We start from the raw sequence: 18,765 nt of genomic DNA, 5'->3' as shown, positions 1-18,765 counted from the left end.
GATAGCCCTGGCTACAACCAGAAGCTACGTATCATCTTATAGCTGTCATGGAAAACGCGTTTTATTTTTTACTGTGCTCAAATGGCTGAAGCGTAGCAGCAGTTGCTCTTCGGGCTACAAGCGGTAAAGAAGCGCGCGAAAGTGCCCTCAGTAGAAGTCAGGCGCGCGCGGCCGAACGGGAGCAACACGCTCGACCGGTTGCCCTGGCAACCGAAACGGCGGTAATTTCTTCCCATGCCGCCAGGTGCCGCCAGCATGAAAATATATCCGCGGGCTTGTGACCTTTTCTGGTCGCCGCAAACAGCGGAGTCTCCACTCCTATATTTCTTGCTCCGTGTTCGAAACCAAGGACAGATTGACCAGTTATGCCCAAGTAACCAAGTGTTACCGCTTAGCTCGACGGACAGTGCCGCCTCCCCACCCGGCACTCAGTCGGGAGGAGGCCGTAATCCTAAGGCAAATACAGACCGTATCACTCCTCGCCCCCGCAATGCTGCACGTGCTTCACCCAGAGCTCTATCCGAGTGGGCTGTGCGGTGTTTGTGCAGCGGGTCTGGCGGTCCAATGGCACATCATGTGGGACTGTGCCAGGTTCCCGACAGCAGCTACCTCCAGGACTTAAACGCCCGAACATCAAGGTGCACTGCAGTCTGCAGACAAGGACACACAACTACGGGCCGTCCAGCAGGCCCGGGGTGCACCCGAAAAGCACAAGCCTCATGACCTACTACAAACGGGCCCGACTGCGGTAGTGCAGAGTAGGTTATAACCCCGGGTCGACGCTTGGCCAGCGTCACGACGCGTTAAACCGTCGGTTGCCGGCACTTTACTAAAGTTATTCCTATCCTATTTACCGAATCAGTCGGATGAGGCCGAAGCGTCCGGGAGGGCTTTGCGAAGCACTTGTAAGGCAAAACTCCGCTGTTCAAAATTGCGCACGGAGTTCATAGTAGACAGGTTCACGTCGAACCAATGTCGGTCACAGACGCGACAGCTGTGCCCAAACTCTATTCCTAGAAATTTGCGCTGGAATCGGCCGTTCGCACCCCCCGTGTCTCGGCGGGTTTCACCAAAGCCACCTAGAAAAAAATTTCTAGGTGGCTTTGGTTTGACGCTGGAAGTTTTCGAGCAATCGCAGGTCGGGATCGCATTCTCGGCGGCGTCGAGCGTTCAGGCGCCGACTTTTGCGCTCCTTCGACTGAAACTCGGGATCCTCGACTCGGCATCACCTCAGCCGCAGCTTCGGCGCGGGGCTCAGGATCAACTCGGCGGCGATGCATCAGTTCTCGCTTGGCAGTACGGCGCTCTTCCTGGTGGCCGCTTCGGGCGTCCGGACTTTCTTCGGTATTCCCATGGCAGCAGTGCGTACGCACGGAGTAGAGCCGGTGTAGAGCCGGCGGGTGTGTCACCCCGCCGGCTATTCCGAGCTTTTACTCGGCGGTGACATCACGACTCCGCTCTACGCGCGTGGGTAGCGAGGATGGTACGTGGCTCGGTGCTCTCGCAGTTGATTGCTAGGCGACGCGAGGCGGCGCGCAGCAGCGCGCAGCAGCGTTGCCATGTCCATTTCGCCTGCTTCTCAAGTGCTGATTGGCTGGGGTGGGCTGCGCACAGCAGTCAGCTGCCACAGCGAATCAGCACTTCAGCAGCAGACGAAATGAACATGTCCACTAGGTGGACTTTTACAGAATAGCTCCCGTGATTTAGCTATGGCTAGCCAAATTGGGCTACACAAGAAACATTTGGCGTCGGCTTTGGCAAGTAGGCTATGTGGGTATATTTCGGCTACTGAAAATCTGCGACTTGGTTTTGTTTGGGCTATAAGCGGCGCCCTAATGCACGCTCGAGAGGTGTCTCTCAGGTAGAAAAAATAGATGCAGGGCGCGTAAGCTTCGCCTTTACGAGTGGAACGCGATAGCACTCAAAGAACCCTGACTGCTTCTCACGCTTCCCGTCAACCGTTTTACCGGCAAACGCTGGCCGCGAACGCTCTGCACAAAGGCAGGCTTTCTGGTAGAAACGAGGCCGCTTGCCGGGGCCGCGATGCGGCGGTGGCGAGCGCCATCTGGACGTATTGCAAGGAACCGGGAGCGCCGCTCCGTGGCCTGGAATATATTCACGTGCCGGGGCGCGTAAATGGCGGACGTCGTGGCCGCTCTACGCATGGTCGAAATGCTGGGAAAGGGGTTTCTTTGAGTTTTCGCGTAACAGAATTATGTTTCCTCGTATATTCAAACTCAAATCCGACGCTATCAAGTCTGTACGTTGTGTATAAGTCGTACTTTACGATTTTCTCTGTATCTTAGCTTGAGAAATTCAATTAGTTCAGTAGCTTCCTTTCGTCACATGGAAGGCCTGGGTATGGGTTGTTCGAGAATATTTTTGTCCAAACGGCCCCCGACGCTGGATGTCGGATGCCGACGACGGAGTTTCTGCAACACGGGGCCCTTTACACATCGCCGTCTCCCACGGAGAGGCGTGACCCCCGCCTACTAAACTGTAGTTGCTTGGAGTCACACTATAAGTAATTAGCGCCATTCATCAGACGGGCGGGAAAGCAAATCCGCTGCTTTCCCATTCCTACTTGCAAGTCTGCTCCCTTCGCGCTCTCTCGTAGCTCACTGACGTTTTACTATTTCGTCGCGCACTCGCGCGGAGGAGACAGTCGATGATGATGGAATTTTGGCATACCATTGAGAAAAAAGAAACGCTGCTGGTGAGCTTCTCTTGAAAAGTTGTCGAAACCGGCTTTTACACTCCTTTGCGCTTGCATTCGTCGACCGCTGCTGCAGCCTGGTGAAACGCTACCTGGTCTCCATGACTAAGACCGATCACAGAAATTTACTGACAACACGAACATTAGAAACGATCTTGCACGAATAGATGCTGCGTAATATTCGAACCACATGACCGCTTCCTCGCCAGATTTAACACCGCCGTGATGTACGCTCAATGAATGCAGTGCCAGCCCAGACAAAGAAAACTGTAGCTGGTACCGTGGTTCGGCAATAACCAGCGGGAGTGCATGGTCGAACTACCCTAGGCTACCCTAGGCGCATGATGTTGAACATTATTTTGCGCTCACGACAGTTCAAAACAGAGTTCGTTGTTATTAATCTATATAGAAAATTAATAATTGAGTACTATCAGTCATATAATAAAAACACTGTGATAGGCTTGAAATAAACTTTATTGGTTAAATTTGCACCTACTACAGGGCCTCTAACGGGGAAATGTGCACTCACGACGGCAGCCCTGTCTAGAGGAGGCGCTGCATATTTGTTTTCTTGGCAGCGCCGTGATCAATGGTTTTTCGCCCTCTGCAGCGATTCACTGGAACTTAAGATTTTCGGGCATCAACCAGAAAGTGTTCTGTGTGCAACAGTGGCGTAGCCAGAAATTTCGTTGGGGAGGGGGGGGGGGGGGGGGCTCACAATGCAGCTGGGCCTCCTCCTAAGAGGAAACATTAGGTCGGATGCTCCTATCTAAACACATGTAGAAGGAAAATTCGTTTTTCTCGGCCACCACTTCACCAAATATAATAAGGTTTGATGCATATAAAAGAAAAAATTAAATTCTAGTTAGTGTTTGTTCCGAATTTTTGATTTATGTCGTCAATATTTTATTGAAAAGTGGCAAAAATCAAAAATTTTCAGAAAACGACACAATGAAGTTTACAACTCTGTAAATCAGCAATGAAAATTGATATCACAATTTTGTGAATTGCACATAAAAGTACATCTACAGCGGACAAAATTGATGATGCACTTGAGCCTCAAGAAATTAAGTATTCTGGAAATACGGCTTTTGCAGAACCCTTGTACATAACATAACCAATGCACATACGATACAAATAGACATATCGAACTTGTCCGCTTTGAATGGTGTAGTGGATGCCGTTTACAAAACCGCGATATCTGTTCTTGATGCAGAGCTATTAATTTGTAAACTTCGTGCTTCTATTTCTTTTTTTTTTGAAGTTTAATATTTTTCAAAATATTTTAAACAAAGTTCAGGCCCTAAATCGAAATCCCGCTTCCAACTGACACTAGAATTTAACTTACTTTCTGAAATGCAACAAATTTCATTAAAAGAGATTCAGGAGTTAACTCAGAAAAAACGTTTCTACATTTTACATGTATCTGAATAGGCGGCGTCGGAGTTAGGCCCGAGCTAAAGCTTCTTCTTAACCAATTTGCCTAGGGATCAAATACATAAATAATAACTGCATTGCCATTGCCAAAGATGCTGCAAAAGAATTCTTGAGCGCTACGCTTTGTCATACAAGTAAAATATCTATTTTTTCGTATAATATTATACTCGTATGTGCCAAAAATTATGCCCAACATCACTGATGTCAGTGCTTCCATGTTTTTGGTATATTTAGTAAGTAAAGAAAATACCCCACGAACTTTAGAACTACATCAGTTCGAAACCAGCAAAGCAGTGCATGGCGCTTATATGAAAAAAATGTAAAGGCCATGAAATGAACAAGTTGAGGACAAATAAGTTAACGAAACTTTGTCATTCAAGATCCTTGCTTACATCCTTGTAAATATGCAACGGCCAGTGAAAAATCTCAATGACGCTGTCATTTTTTCCAATGTATTACGCAGGAGCAGCTGTCACCGGTCGTGTATTGTGAGTAATTGCACCGAAATTATAGTCGCAACAGAGAGCACGTATAAAAAGCAGGAGTTCTGCAGAATATACGAGGGCGAGTCACATGAAAGTGAGCCAATGCGAATATATGACAAACGGGGTAGTTTATTTAAAAGCAGCCTCCACGAGCATTTAGACATTTGTCCTACTGACTAATGAGTCGCGTAATTCCCGTCTCATAAAGCTCCTTGAGTTGTTGCTTCAAAACGTCTGCAACTGACTTTCACGTCATCGTCCGAGACAAATCTGGTTCCCTTGAGCTGTTTTTTCGGGTCCAAAATGCGGAAGTCGCAAGGCGACAGGTCTGAGCTGTATGGCGGATGTTGCAGCGTTTCCCGCTTGAACTTTGCCAGTTTTGTATTAACCACATCAGCGACGTGGGGACGCGCATTGTCGTGGAACAAGATGACCCCATTCGTCAATTTTTCACGTAGTTTGTTTTTGATTGCGACACGCAGCCGATCCGGCGTTTCACAATATCGGAATCAATTGATAGACTCTCAAGATTTAGCAACTGCTATCAGTACTGGTCCCTGACGTTCGAAAAATAAAACTCAACAACACCTTCCCGGCGGCAATCACGGCCTTTGCTTTCTTTTAGGGTGGTGAATTCGAATGTTTCCATTGTACGCTTTGCAGTCGTGTTTCAGGCTCGTAGTAGTGGCATGATAGTTCGTCTCCGATCACAATTGCAGCTAAGAAATCGTCATCCTTATTGTGATACCGGATCAGATTAGTAAAGGCAGCGCCGAAGTTCTCCGTATTCTGGCAGTGGTTCAAAATCTTGGGCATCCATTGAGCACACAAGAGCCGATAACCGAGATGTTCATAAATTATGGCGTGAACAGTAACGGTGAACCGAACCGTGACTGATGTTCAGACGCTCTGCCAGTTCATCGATGCTTATCCTCCGTTCTTGTGTCATCAGCTCATCAACCTTAGCAATTTTGTTAGAGGTGATTGCACGATGGCTTTGGTCCGGTCTAGGATCGTCTTTGCAACTTTCACGTCCTTCTTTGAACCGTTTATTCTTACGCTTCACAGTGGCCAATGAAATGCAATGTTCAGTGTACACGGCAGCCATACGGTGACTAATTTCTTTTCGGGAAACACCTTCAGCTGTCAAAAACGTGACGGCACCACGCTGCTCAACTTCTGGAGCGTGCATTACGTCACGCAACCATGTTCAACCCAGTGTGTGAGCGCACTAAAGAACATTTATCCTCACACCTGCGTGTCACTTTTGTAAATGAGAGATGCATGTGTGCTACGCGCAGGCCTTGCAGATAATGAACAGAACCATAATTGCGCGGGGTGGGTAGGCTCACTTTCATTTGACTCGCCCTCGTACGTTAGAAATGCGAAGATACAGTGGAATATACAAATGCGAAGATACAGTTTGATAAAGGTCAAAATATCGCCACTGGAAACAAAGTTCACTGCGCGTATACACACAACTTCGCAACAAGATATATAAACATACGTATAAGTCTCCAATAAATCTACGTATCTAAGAAGAAGTCACGGTATATAATGGGTCAAACAAGGCAAATAAACATGTTGCGCAATCACAGATTCACAGAATCCTAGATCACGCCCCAATTCCATCCACTCCCCCCGATGCATCGCGCGCGACGGAAGGCGGCGCGCTTGCTCCCAGCTTTTCTTCTTTGCGCACACAAGACTGAGCCACCATCGTCGGCTCACCCATTCCCCCCCCCGCTTTCACTCCCACATACAGCATGCAGAGCGCGCTCACGATGCTATCGCCCTTGGACTTTATGCGGAACATGATGGCGACGGCGATGGCAGGAATGCGCCTAGAGTGTCCATATAATTGATATCGCAATAATATAATAAGAGTATCCGGCAGCTGAAGCGTCCCATGGCCCATTACTTTCCGCAAAAGAAGTAACAAAATAGAACTTTCACTATGTGACAATTCGCTGCGCCGCAACAACTTTTTTTTACTTTTTTCATTTTGTGGGGCGGGGGCACCGTAATAAAAAAAACGCAAAAGAAAGTATGTTGGTCACAATCGAATGCCCATTTTGGGCAACTAACGTGGCTAATAAAGGAATATCGAAGAAAACACGAGACGCTTGGTCCACCAAGAACCATGCGCATACTGCTCGGTATCCTACATCGGCGAGACAAGACTTTCTGGAGAGGTTGCGCTCAAGCGAACGCGGTGCAATCCGTCGAGTCCTCACAGTGATGGCGGCGAGCGGCCATTGTTTCTTTTTCTCGTCTGCTCGCTAGAAAGCGTCCAAAACTGGCCAGGCGAAAATGCACTCGGCCAGAGAAAACCGAACGCGCACCGAATTGCTCCGCGCGGTGGTCGGGGCAACACGAGAAAAACGCATGCGCTCTGGCTGGCTCTGGCAGCCCCCGGGTATGGGACCGAGAACAAAAAAATTGAAGAGGCTCAATGTGTCCTCGCGATTAAGAGTCAAAGCAGAAAAAATAAATAAGAACGTAGTTACCTTGGTTGGCTTTAGTGTCTTCACTGGATGCTTTGGCGCAGGTGAAAAAAAATGTTGATATTTGTTTATGTGACATGACGGCACGAAGGAACGACCACAACCACGGAGGAAGGAAACTAAGGAGAGGCCCTACCCCCTCCGCGCGCTAGGAGAAAAGTGTGGCGGAAATGACGTAGTAGGTTCTCATTTTTTTGCAGCTTTTTTATTTTTTTTGTTGTATGGCCACGCCTTTTGGGCCACAATGGCGGCGTTGTTATGGTTTTGAGCGCTCACACGTGTTGCTCTGGTAGGTTTCGGGCCGTGGCAAAGGCGCTGAGTGGGCGGGTTTGCGTTAGTCAGCGTGTCTTGTTGCGCTGTGTTACCTGCACCGTGCTCTGCCAGATGTTGCGCGAGCGCGCGACACCACGCGCAGCGCGGCGTGGTTTCGCGAAAGATGTAAACAAGAGAGGAGGGTGGCCCAAAAGGCGGAGCATCGCCATGAGCAACGCCAAATTCCGGCTTCACTTTTGCTTCACAAAGAGTGACGTCAGGGCCTCTCCTTAGTTCCCTTCCTCCGTGACCACAACGCTTCGTCTCATCGGGCCTCGCTTCGGGCTTTGTCAACTTGTCTGATAGTGTGTTGATTTGGCTTGTCTCGTTGTACGGCCCGATTTACGACAGTGGAACAGTTAATGAACCTTTGGCGTCAAATATTTATGGGAACATTAAACTTGCAAATTCCGCAATTGACAATCTAAAGCACAGGTTTGGAAATATCAATGCACCTTTCACATCAAAAGTTTATGAGAACTTTATACCCCTAAAGCTTCGGAATTTACATCCACGCGCTCCGTAAATTCCATGACAGAGTGTAGATTCCACGGCCTCCGCGAGATGCCGCGGCGAGCCCGTTCGCCATCAAAACGTCCTTGAAACTTAGTGTTCGGATGGGGCTGCTTGCGTTATGTGACTCCCGGTGCATGGGCGTTGCTGCGAAATCCAGCCCGAGTTCGCAATTTTTGCGGTGAAATGGCTTTTCGAGCGTGAAAAAGGCGTTCTAGACAAAATCCAGAATGATTTCCGGCACCGGGGGTTGCTTTGGCCGGCGGTGCATGCACAGCACGAAAAAATTTCGGGAGGGGGGGGGGAACTGAAACTCCATAAGCCCCCCCCCCCACCCCCGGCTACGCCCCTGGTGTGCAAGCATCTTGTAGCTGTTGATGTCAAGGGTCGACTGTCCCGGCGTCAGGGACATTTAGTTACTACGGGTTGTGCAAAAAATGATTGCCGTAGCCAATTGCGATAATGTATATCAAAATATAACTGCAAATAAATATGGCTATATTCGGCTACAACCTTGTTTTGCCCTTTTTTTGTGTTTGCCTACATTCAGGCTACAATTTCTCTAGTTTAGGGCTACGCCGCCTTGTCCGATCTGGAAACACTGGCCCACAGCTCGGCTGAGGTTTCTGGTAACGCTTCACGGCGAAACTAAAAGCTTAAACAGCTCCGCTGCTGAAAGAAAATCATGGGGGGAGGGGGGGGGGGGCGTCTGTTCTTGCGCTTGTACGTCAATGCACGGGCTCCATAGCACGGCGGACACCTGGTCGGGGAGATGCTACTTGAATAAACCTTCTGAAATCGCAGCGAGTTAACCAGAGTGTCGAATCTCTGTATGTTCGCAGGGTGTACTTACTCGTGCGGTGAATGCGACGCGCTATATCCGGAGCGCACACTTCTCACGCGTGCTTCAGCACGTGACGGAGACCTTGGACTCGCTGACCATCGTGCGTGTGTTTGACATGACCGAGCGCTTCTACGAGCGCTTCTGTCGCCTGGCGGACCAGAACCTGCGCGTCTCGCTCGCCTCGGTGACGTGTAGCAGGTTGACAAGGACGTTCGCCGTAGCCTGCAGCCAAGTGATCGTGCTGTCCACACTGATATTCAGTGTCGTCGGAGTGGATCCGCGCGATGTGCTGCGCTCGAGCAGCATCGGCCTTTCTCTCAACTCGTCTCTGTTGGTGAGTGTTTGTAGGCGGCAATACGCGAGCACTATATCGCTTTAAGCGGTAGGTTTGATCGCTGGCCCTAGCATATTCCTCCTCACTACTGAGGCGGAATGCAAATGAAGAGCACGGTAAATAACTGCAGGGGGTAAAAGTAAATTAAAGGGTAATACGTGCCTAAAGCACCATATGAGTTTGAGGCACGCCGCGGCGGGGGACTCTGGATTAAATTTGACCACCTGGGTTTCCTTAACGTCGCCGAGATTTAAGTACTACACGACTCACTTGCATTTCGCCCCCATCAAATTCCGGTCGGGGTCGCCTTAATCGAACCTGTGAACTCCAGGCCAGCTGCCACAACAGCCAGTGCGCTACCGCGGTGACTTATTCCAACTTTCGAAAGTACTCTGAAGCCACTCATTGGGGCCAGAAGAAACAAAAGCTCGCTTTCCATATTTATTTATTTATTTGTTTATTTATTTATTCAGTTGTTTATTTATTTATCTTTACCTAATATATTATTTATTTATTTTTTATTGATTTATTCGTATATTCTCAAGGTCCGTGGACATTACAGAGAGGAGTAGTGAGCACACATGAAGTCGTTGGCAACCTTCTTCAAATTAGTGACTTCACAGATGGCGGCGATTCAGGCGGGAAGGTGCTACCTTTCGTAGGCAGTCATTGAAGGAATAATTGTTAAGAGTCGGAGTGGCATGGTGGCACCCCCACGTTTATTAGGTGTTCAATCCGAGGTGAAATGTAGGATGCGCGAAGGAACAATTCATCTTTAATAACTGTGGAACAGCACCAGAGGAATGAACGACGAGAGCACGATAGCTAACAACGCAGCTGTACGAAGGGACATTGGTCAAGCGTGACACTGCTCAGTACCGCCGAATCACGCAAGGAAGCCGAGGTGCTTGCCGCACGACGCGTTGCTTCGCACACACGCCCCACTCGTCTGCAACCGAGTTTCTTAAAAACGTGTTCAGATGCAACTTTTTTTCATGGCGCATAATAAACAAACGGTTTGGTCCTAACTTTGTTAACACTACCGTAGACTCCAACGCACGAAAGAACGATCAACTTACAGCTTTTGCACGTGCGACACATCACGGAAAAAATACAGTGTGTCATGGCTTTGCTGGAACGACGTTACACGCAGGTCGTTGTGGGCAACGAAGCCAAGTAATCATATCTGGCCGTGTAGTCCTGGCTCTGACAGGAGATAGTTCTGTTCTGACACTGGTTAGTTCACCGGGTGGTTCTGGCTGTGGTACTTGAATCGCAAAGTCACGCATAAAAAGCTTCGGCTCTGTTAAGCAAATAGCACCCTTTTGTTCGTTCCACATTCACGAAAACTGCATGTCTTGATAATAGAGGACGTGGGAGGGGGGTGAAGGAAATATGCCACGCCGTGCCGTTGCTTTTGAGGATAGGACATCACGTTCAATGTGACCAAATGCTTAACCCTCTCTAACCTGTGGATGCAGCATGCGCTTGACCTTAGCAGGCAGTCAGTAAATAAAGCATCGCTGTTTTTTTTTTCAATAGATTCCATCAACGATGACCATGCTCTGCATCACCTACTTGGGGATGACACAAATAATGGTTGCTTTGGAGCGTGACATAGAGTTCACAGAGCTCCCGAAAGAGGTAAGCCAGATGCAGCATGTCAACACACTTTGTTCTTGTTGTTCATACTCCAACTATTATTCAGCGTTTCCTGTCGGAACAGTGCTAGGGAACAGTGAAAGCTCTGGCGTTATGTAGCCTCGAGTAATAGCTGACAGCAAGCATTTTTACTGTTATTACTGGACTAACTGTTTATAGTATTGCTTGCAACTTACGCTGCGCGAGTTTGAACTGATGTACATGTGTAAGCGCACTTCTGCAACACAGCTTCCTTATAGCTAGTTCGCTACTGCATGTCTCACCTACTCAAGTCAGTTGTCATATGTTCATTCTACACGAAATAATATTTTTCCGTGAAGATAAAGAAGCGATTTTGCATACTCGAGTTGCGTTGCTTGCCGAGAAAATATACATTAACTGACGACCTTGCAAAATATTCAATCAGGGGCTCCTTTTATATTGCACCTTTCACGTTATTCACCCGCCGTGGTTGCTCAGTGGCTATGGTGTTAGGCTGCTGAGCACGAGGTCGCGGGATCAAATCCCGGCCACGGCGGCCGCATTTCGATGGGGGCGAAATGCGAAAACACACGTGTACTTAGATTTAGGTGCACGTTAAAGAACCCCAGGTGGTCGAAATTTCCGGAGTCCTCCAAAACGGCGTGCCTCATAATCAGAAAGTGGTTTTGGCACGTAAAACCCCGTAATTTAATTTTTCAATTCTCTTTATTCAAATCCTATAAAATAAATTTTTCTGCTTCTGTGATTCCATATATGTTCTGCTTGTACATAATATACACAGGCTGCGTTCTTCACCAATTTTAAAAATGAGCAATCCAAATTTCTGTTTCTTTTTGTTCGCCAGTGTAGTACTGAGATTTGCACTATGGAGATGAGTAGTAAATTCTCACGTAAACAGCTCGTTTCCAATTCCTGTTTCATTTTCATATCAAGTGTTCAGTGCACTCAAGTTGCTGAAAACTGTTCCTTGAAATTATCTATCCGCGCAAGTAATCAAGAGATTGTGGTTGTGCAACACGCAGAAATATTTTAGATTCGAAGGCTTGCTGAATTGGAAATTCACTAGGAAAAGGAGCACCTGTGCCGTCAATATTGCGCTGCTACCACCTTCCTTGTTTTTACACGTGGCCACGGTCAATAAAGCACAACCCTGTGAACCCCCTCTGAACCGAGCCTTACCGCAGAACAACTTCTGCTTCTTTCGTTTTTCCCGACCGCAAGAGTGCAGCGTTTATGTCGCTGGAAGCGAAGGGTAACAATAACATTTTTTTTTTTTTTTTTGCTGCGGCATAGCAACGGAGTACACAGAGTTATGGTATAGATTCTTTCTGCAAAGATACGCTGCCGCTAAATGCAGCAATATAACTAAGTGAGCAGCAAGGCGCAAACTCAAGCGATGATCGCTGATAATGCCAGCAGGACAAAGACGGTGTTGGGGTTACCGATGTTGTTGGTAGTGTTGTGAAGCACTCTGGGCAGTAGGCGTTCGCGACTAGAACGATAGAGCAGCGAGAGGTAGTACAGCCGATCGAGCACCGAAACAAGGTTTGTCTCTCTCGTCGTCATTCTCTCTCTCATAGCCGCAACCACACTGCTCCTTAGTTTACAGTACCGTTATCTCCCTCGCGGAAAAGGAAGCCGTCCCGGCGACCTACGGATAGGACAACACAGACGGCTTTCGACGCTGGACATGGACAATTTCACGTCCTCGCCGGTGATCTCCAAAGGTAGCTCGAGGGGTTCCACGATGTAGTTGACTGGAGACGTTTGGTTGGTCACGCGGTATGGGCGCTAGTACTTTGACGCGAGTTTCGGCGACAGTCCCGGGCTAGGGGCTGGAACCCAAAGCCACACTAGCGAGCCAGGAGCATAGGATACAGAGGTAGGGGAAGTTTCTCGATGGTGCTTCTGACATTGCTGGTCTTCTGCCGTAAATATATGGGATAGCTTGCGACACTCTTCTGTGTGTGCAACAGCTTCGGATAAGGTAGTGGTTTCCGTTGTGTCAGGGCGGTACGGAAAGATAGTATCCATTGTGGAAAAAGGTTCGTGCACGTACAGGAGAAAGAAGGGCGAAAATCCCGCGGAATTCTGCGTGGCGGTATTATAAGCGTTGGTCAGAAATGGTAGAACATGGTCCCATTTGCTTTGGTCGGATGCAACGTACATGCCCAGCATGTCACCAAGAGTGCGATTAAAGCGCTCGGTCATGCCATTTGTCTGCGGATGATATGCAGTAGTGGCGCGATGAATTATGCGGCATTCTTTCAGGAGAGCCTCGATGACGTCGGAGAGGAAGACGCGGCCTCTGTCACTGAGTAATTCCCTGGGAGCTCCGTGGCGAAGGATTATGTGGCGCAGGAGAAACCAGGCGACGTCACGTGCAGAAGTACTGGACAAAGGGAAGTTTCCGCATAGCGCGTAAGATGGTCGGTGGCCCCGATTACCCAGCGATTGCCGTCTGATGTGGTTGGCAGATGTCCATAATTGTCAATGCCTACGTGCTGGGCAAGGCAACGGCTGCAATGGGGCGCTTGAACGACGAGGGGGATCTTTGCTGCCTTGGCAAACGAGGCAGGAGCGGGCGTAATGGCGGATGAAGTGGCACATGCCCCGCCAGTAGTAACGAAGGCGTAGACGCGCGTATGTCTTTAATACACCTAAAGACATACGGGTCGACATGCACTGCGGGTCGTCGTAGAACGCTGTACAAATATCGGAACGCATATGCCGAGGGATGACAAGCAACCATTCTCGGCCGTCCGGGAGGTAGTTACGACGTTACAAGAGCCCGTCGCGAATGGAAAGGTGATGTGCTTGGCGACGTAATGCGCGATTGGTAGTGGGTGTCGATGGGGTGGACAAAAAACTCAGCATGGACACGATCCATGGGTCTTCTGCTCCAGAAGAATGTCCGTGGCAGCAAGGGAACACTCGGACAATGAGGTCCCCGTGTGTTAGTGGCGAACGAGACAAGGCATCTCCATCCGAGTGTTTTCGGCCAGCACGGTACAGCACTCGGATGTCGTACTCCTGCAGTCGAACAAGACGGCCGGTTGGTTCTTTTAAGGACCACAGCCAGCACAGCGAGTGGTGATCAGTTATCATGTAAAATGGGCGTCCATAGAGATACGGACGAAATTAGGTGATGGGGCCCAAATTATAGCCAGGTATTCTTTTTCTGTTACCGAATAGTTTGATTCGGGTTTAGTGAGTGCACGAGGGGCGAAGGCGACGACTTACTCATCGAAGCCGGCCTTTCTCTGACCGAGAACGACACCAAGGCCGACGCCACTGGCATCCGTGTGTATTTCAGTTGGATCGCTTGGGTCGAAATGGCGCAGGATTGGTGGCGACGTCAAGAGACGACGCAGCTTTGTGAATGCGGCATCGCAATCCGGTGACCAGGTCAAAAGGTTGTGGCCACAACGCAGAAGCTGCGTTAAAGGTGCTATTATGGTGACGAAATTGCGGATGAAACGGCGCAACTATGACGCTAACCCAATGAAGTGCGCAGATCTTTCAAGGTCGTTGGTGGCGAAAACTGGGCAACAGCTTGTAGTTTCTCCGGATCAGAGAGTACACCTTCTTTCGACAAGACATGGCCGAGGATGACCAGCTGCCGGGCAGTGAAGTGACACTTCTTCAAGTTAAGCTGGAGGCCAGCATCGGCGATGCACTTGAGGACGCGTTCAAGTCGAAGTTAGTGGGAAGGAAAGTCCGGTGATAAGATGACGATGTCGTCCAGATAACACAGGCATATCTGCCATTTGAGGCCATGCCAGATGTTGTCCATCATTCTTTCAAATGTGGCAGGTGCATTACACAGGCCAAATGCCATCACGGTGAATTCAAATAAACCGTCAGGTGTGATGAAGGCTGTTCTTGGACGGTCCGACTCGGTCACTGGCACTTTCCAATACCCGGATCGTAAGTCTGAAGATGAGAAAAATTATGCGCCTTGGAGGCAGTCTAGCATGTCGTCAATACGGGGTAGTGGATAAACGTCCTCGCGAGCGATCTTATTGAGTCGCCGGTAGTCCACGCAAACGCGGGGACTACAGGCGCTTTTGCCAGTCGGCTACCGGCTAATTTACCCGTCGCTTCAGACTTCACTATGTCATCAAGGTGCCAAAAAACACCGTTATTACGCGCAAGCGTGACTGGCCAGCTAGGGCAATCGGCGAATGTTTGTTCGAAGTCGCGAAAGAAGCAGAGGAGTAAGGCGCCTGGAGGGAAGAGAATTGCGGGCCTGAGAAAGTACGAAGGAGCGCGCAGAGAAGGCGTCAAGACAACACCATCTAGAGGAAAGTCTAGGTGACGTTGACCGAAGTGGGGAAGGAGATGCGAGGCGTCCCGGTGTAGGAAGGCAGGTGGAGGCGCGCTGGCTTGACCTACTCTGGTAGTTGCCATACGGTTTGTTTGCGATTCGGACGTACCTGGTTCCTTTCTTGATAACATCGTCCTCGCGGGCAGTACGATCTGTGTGCGAGTGAAAGCGTGCGGCAGTGAGCCCACGATGGTGTCCCAATTTCTCTGTTGCAAGGGCGGAAGCGCGCCGTCTTTCTTCGCGCACATGGCACCGGGGAACGGGCTTTGTACTTTGGTCGCGCGGGGTCACGTGGGCGATCTGGTTTGGCAGCACAGTTTAGGTTGACCGATGGCTCGCAGCGTTGCGTGCGCTGTGTTCTCACCCCTCAGTTTCAGCTAAACGATAGACAGTGCGAACGTCACTTCGCTCGCTACTGCTGCCATGATTCCTCAGGCCAGCATTTTGACAGAAGCGTCCGCGGTCATCGAGTGTGCTGAGTTCATGTTCTCCTTAGTGCGCTGCCACCATGTTTGTTAGTAAGCAAAGGTTTAAAGGGGGGCGTTCTACCCCGGCGGCTGCTGCCTATGGCGTGGTGACACGAGCCCTCTCTTGATTACGATCTGCGATGCGGACAGTGTAGGAGTCCAGGCGCACCAAGGCTGATAACTTCATGTGTGCTACAGCAACCATACGGTTCCTCGTCATCCGCGTTCAAGAAGTGAAATGGCAACTTAATTTTTCTAAGATTTCTTCTGCGGGCTACGTAGTAACTAGGACGGGTTTCCTCCTTTTCGAATAACTTAGCCACCTAAGATTATCATTTCAAACCCAATTATAATAAATCTGGTAATTGCATACATTACACAAACCACTACATATGTATTGCCCCTGGTCAGTCACTAGAAAGGTAACCGTTGTTCACAGCGCCCCAATTTTAGTAATTTGGTGTAGCTAAATATACATCAATAATTGCTTTTCTTTCTATGCTATGTTTGCACTACTTAAGCTCATTAGTATTAAGAGGAAATATTTGCCCTTAAATGCTCTGAATTTAAGATGCCCTCCTATATAATCACCATTGATTATTCATTACGCTGTGTGCACATATGTATAAATGCGTCGTATAATTCCAGGCATGCACCGTTATCTATTTTAGCGGCGACTGCTCTAAATGGCTCGCGTCTTTTATCACATTATCAGTAGACGCAAAACATCGTTGCATATTAGAAGCATTCACGTTGTCGTGGCTTCGACAGCCGGGTGGGCCCACCGTTATCAGAAGGTATGCAAATCGCGAATTGTGACGCCAATTGAAAGGTCCATAAAAATGTACTCTAGTTGATTATGACCATCGTTTCGTTCAGAAAAAGAACATAGTGCAAAGAGCACATATAGAATGCGAACTAAGCCTAAGGTCTAACATAAGGTATAGGACACTGAACTCTCTCTCTGATAATACTGCGCCTGCCAGTCTCGCCTTTTTGCGTGGCGACGTCTTCTCGTCTACTTGAGACTTCCTTAAACGTAACATGTTATTCTTGTTACGCATAGGTGCTTCACCGCCGCCATTAACCGCGAAATTCTCTCTAATTTCATTGGTTGAGGTTATGCCTTCTCTTGTTTTATATTTTTTTTTTGTGCCACGAAACGGAAGCTTGGGCAACGCATGGAGGAAGGAAAAAGCTGCACTACCCTGACGCCACTCTTTTTAAAGTCTCTATGACGCAGGAAGTTAGCTCTACTCTGCCATCTTCTAGTGCCAGGTATTTCTCTGGCTTACATCGCCTCCGGCACAAGTGCCGCAGTGACCAAGGGGTCATCACGGTATAGCACGGCGGTGCCATTGCTTATGTAATGTCGTCGGAGTGTGCTGTTCTAGCGTTCACAATGAACCACATGATTTATTTTATGTACAAATACTGCTTAGAGACACAGCAGAGGTGGGTTACATAACTTATGAACACAACATGTCAACCAACATGGTTAGGCAGGTCTTTCTGAAATTGATTAGTCGGCAATGAACGCAGAGAACTATCTAAGTTATTCCATAATTCAACAGTGTGTGGAAAAAAAGAAAACTTGTAGCAATCTATTTTTGGAACGAAGGGATCTATGTTTAATGGGTGAGTACGTCGGGTTACTCGCGCAGTAGGTGTGGTTAGCGAGATAGGCGCTTCAATGTTAGTCGATCCATGTACGATTTTGTGCAGCAGCAGGATTAGGCGGTCACACGTGCGACGAAACGACAACGGGTCCAGTGATAAAGCGTGTGCGTGGGATGACGGTGAAAACATACGGTCGTAACGGCCATAAATAAATCTAACAGCCTTTTTCTGAATGGATTCTAGTTTGGAAATATCCTTTATGCGATAAGGCGACCACACTACAGAAGCATACTCTAAAACAGGTCTAATTAGGGATTTATAGGCCGTAAACTTGCACTCTTTAGTGCCGGGTTTTAAAGTTCGTTTTAGGCACCCTAGTTTTCGCATCGCTTTAGAGCAGACTGTATTGATGGGATTAGGCCAAACAAGATTAGTTGTGATAGTAAGTCCGAGGTATTTGAACCCGTTAACTTCGTTAATGCTGTATCCTTGTGGGTTGTACGTAAATTTTAGGGGCTGTTTTTTATTAGTAAAAGACATTGCCACAGTCTTGCTGAAGTTATAGCTCATCTGCCATGTGTTACTCCACTCTGAAAAGGATAAAAATACGTTGTTAAGCACTTCTTGATCACGAAGAGTACGAATGTTAGAATAGATCACGCAATCATCTGCGTAAAGACGTATTTTCACTTGTGTGTTTCTGGTTACTTCAATAATGTCGTTAACATACATGATGAATAGGAGTGGCCCGAGGACTGAGCCCTGCGGCACCCCTGACATGACCTGAGCTATAGAAAAGGTTTTGTAATTAAAAGTGACGGATTGGAAACGCAGGTGCAGGTAATCGGATATCCAGTCAATTAGTTTATTACCAGGAAAGATTGCAGCAAGTTTTAGAAGCAATTTTTTATGGCTTACCGGGTCAAATACTTTTGAGTAGTCGATAAAGATGGCATCAAGCTGACCGCGGTTATTTAGCCCATTAGGGACCGGTTTCTTTTTTTTCTTGCTATCTCGAAATAAATCTAATATATTAGCTTACCTTGATACTAATAATTCACATGCACGAATTTATTACTCTTGCCTAATTAGTTTTTGAAATATAGCCCGTGACCATATGGTCACACTGGGCCCTTACGCTACAGCAAAATACGCAAAGTTAAATACATTCGTTTCAAGCCATGAAACATCACAAAAAACATACATAGCGAATAGTCGAGCACTTATTTAGTGTGATATGGTTTAAATCATGGAATACACATGCCGACGTCATATTTTGCGCATTGTGTGTGCACCGCGCTGTTGCAATTATTTCATGCACACCTCCACCTCTTGCCATTAGGTATTGTTGCAACAAAGTGGGCCGCTTGGTCATACCGTGACCATTCAGGACATCACCAGTCTTTGGGATTCTGCGTTGAGCAGGTCCTCTGGGCTTATTGTCCCATCGCATCAGGTAGCTTTGTACACTTTGCCTGCGGAATTCCACCCGCGTGATGTTGAGCCCACTGCTACGAATTAGCGCCCGGACGTTGCTGATAGATACATTACAAAGT

At 48.1% G+C, this 18,765-nt stretch overlaps 1 protein-coding gene across 1 annotated transcript in view; it reads left to right on the top strand.

Moving 5' to 3' along the window:
* LOC126529756 (multidrug resistance-associated protein 1-like) overlaps positions 1-18,765 on the top strand; it is a 216,489-nt gene that overhangs the window by 127,492 nt on the left and 70,232 nt on the right. Inside the window, exons 10-11 of the mRNA XM_055069901.1 lie at positions 8,813-9,148; positions 10,691-10,792. Coding sequence (XP_054925876.1) covers positions 8,813-9,148; positions 10,691-10,792 — 438 coding nt within the window. The remainder of the gene's footprint in view (positions 1-8,812; positions 9,149-10,690; positions 10,793-18,765) is intronic.

Source organism: Dermacentor andersoni, chromosome 9 (genome assembly GCF_023375885.2).
Source record: "Dermacentor andersoni chromosome 9, qqDerAnde1_hic_scaffold, whole genome shotgun sequence".
Taxonomy (NCBI): Eukaryota; Metazoa; Arthropoda; class Arachnida; order Ixodida; family Ixodidae; genus Dermacentor; species Dermacentor andersoni.
This window is presented reverse-complemented; position numbering and strand designations above follow the sequence as displayed.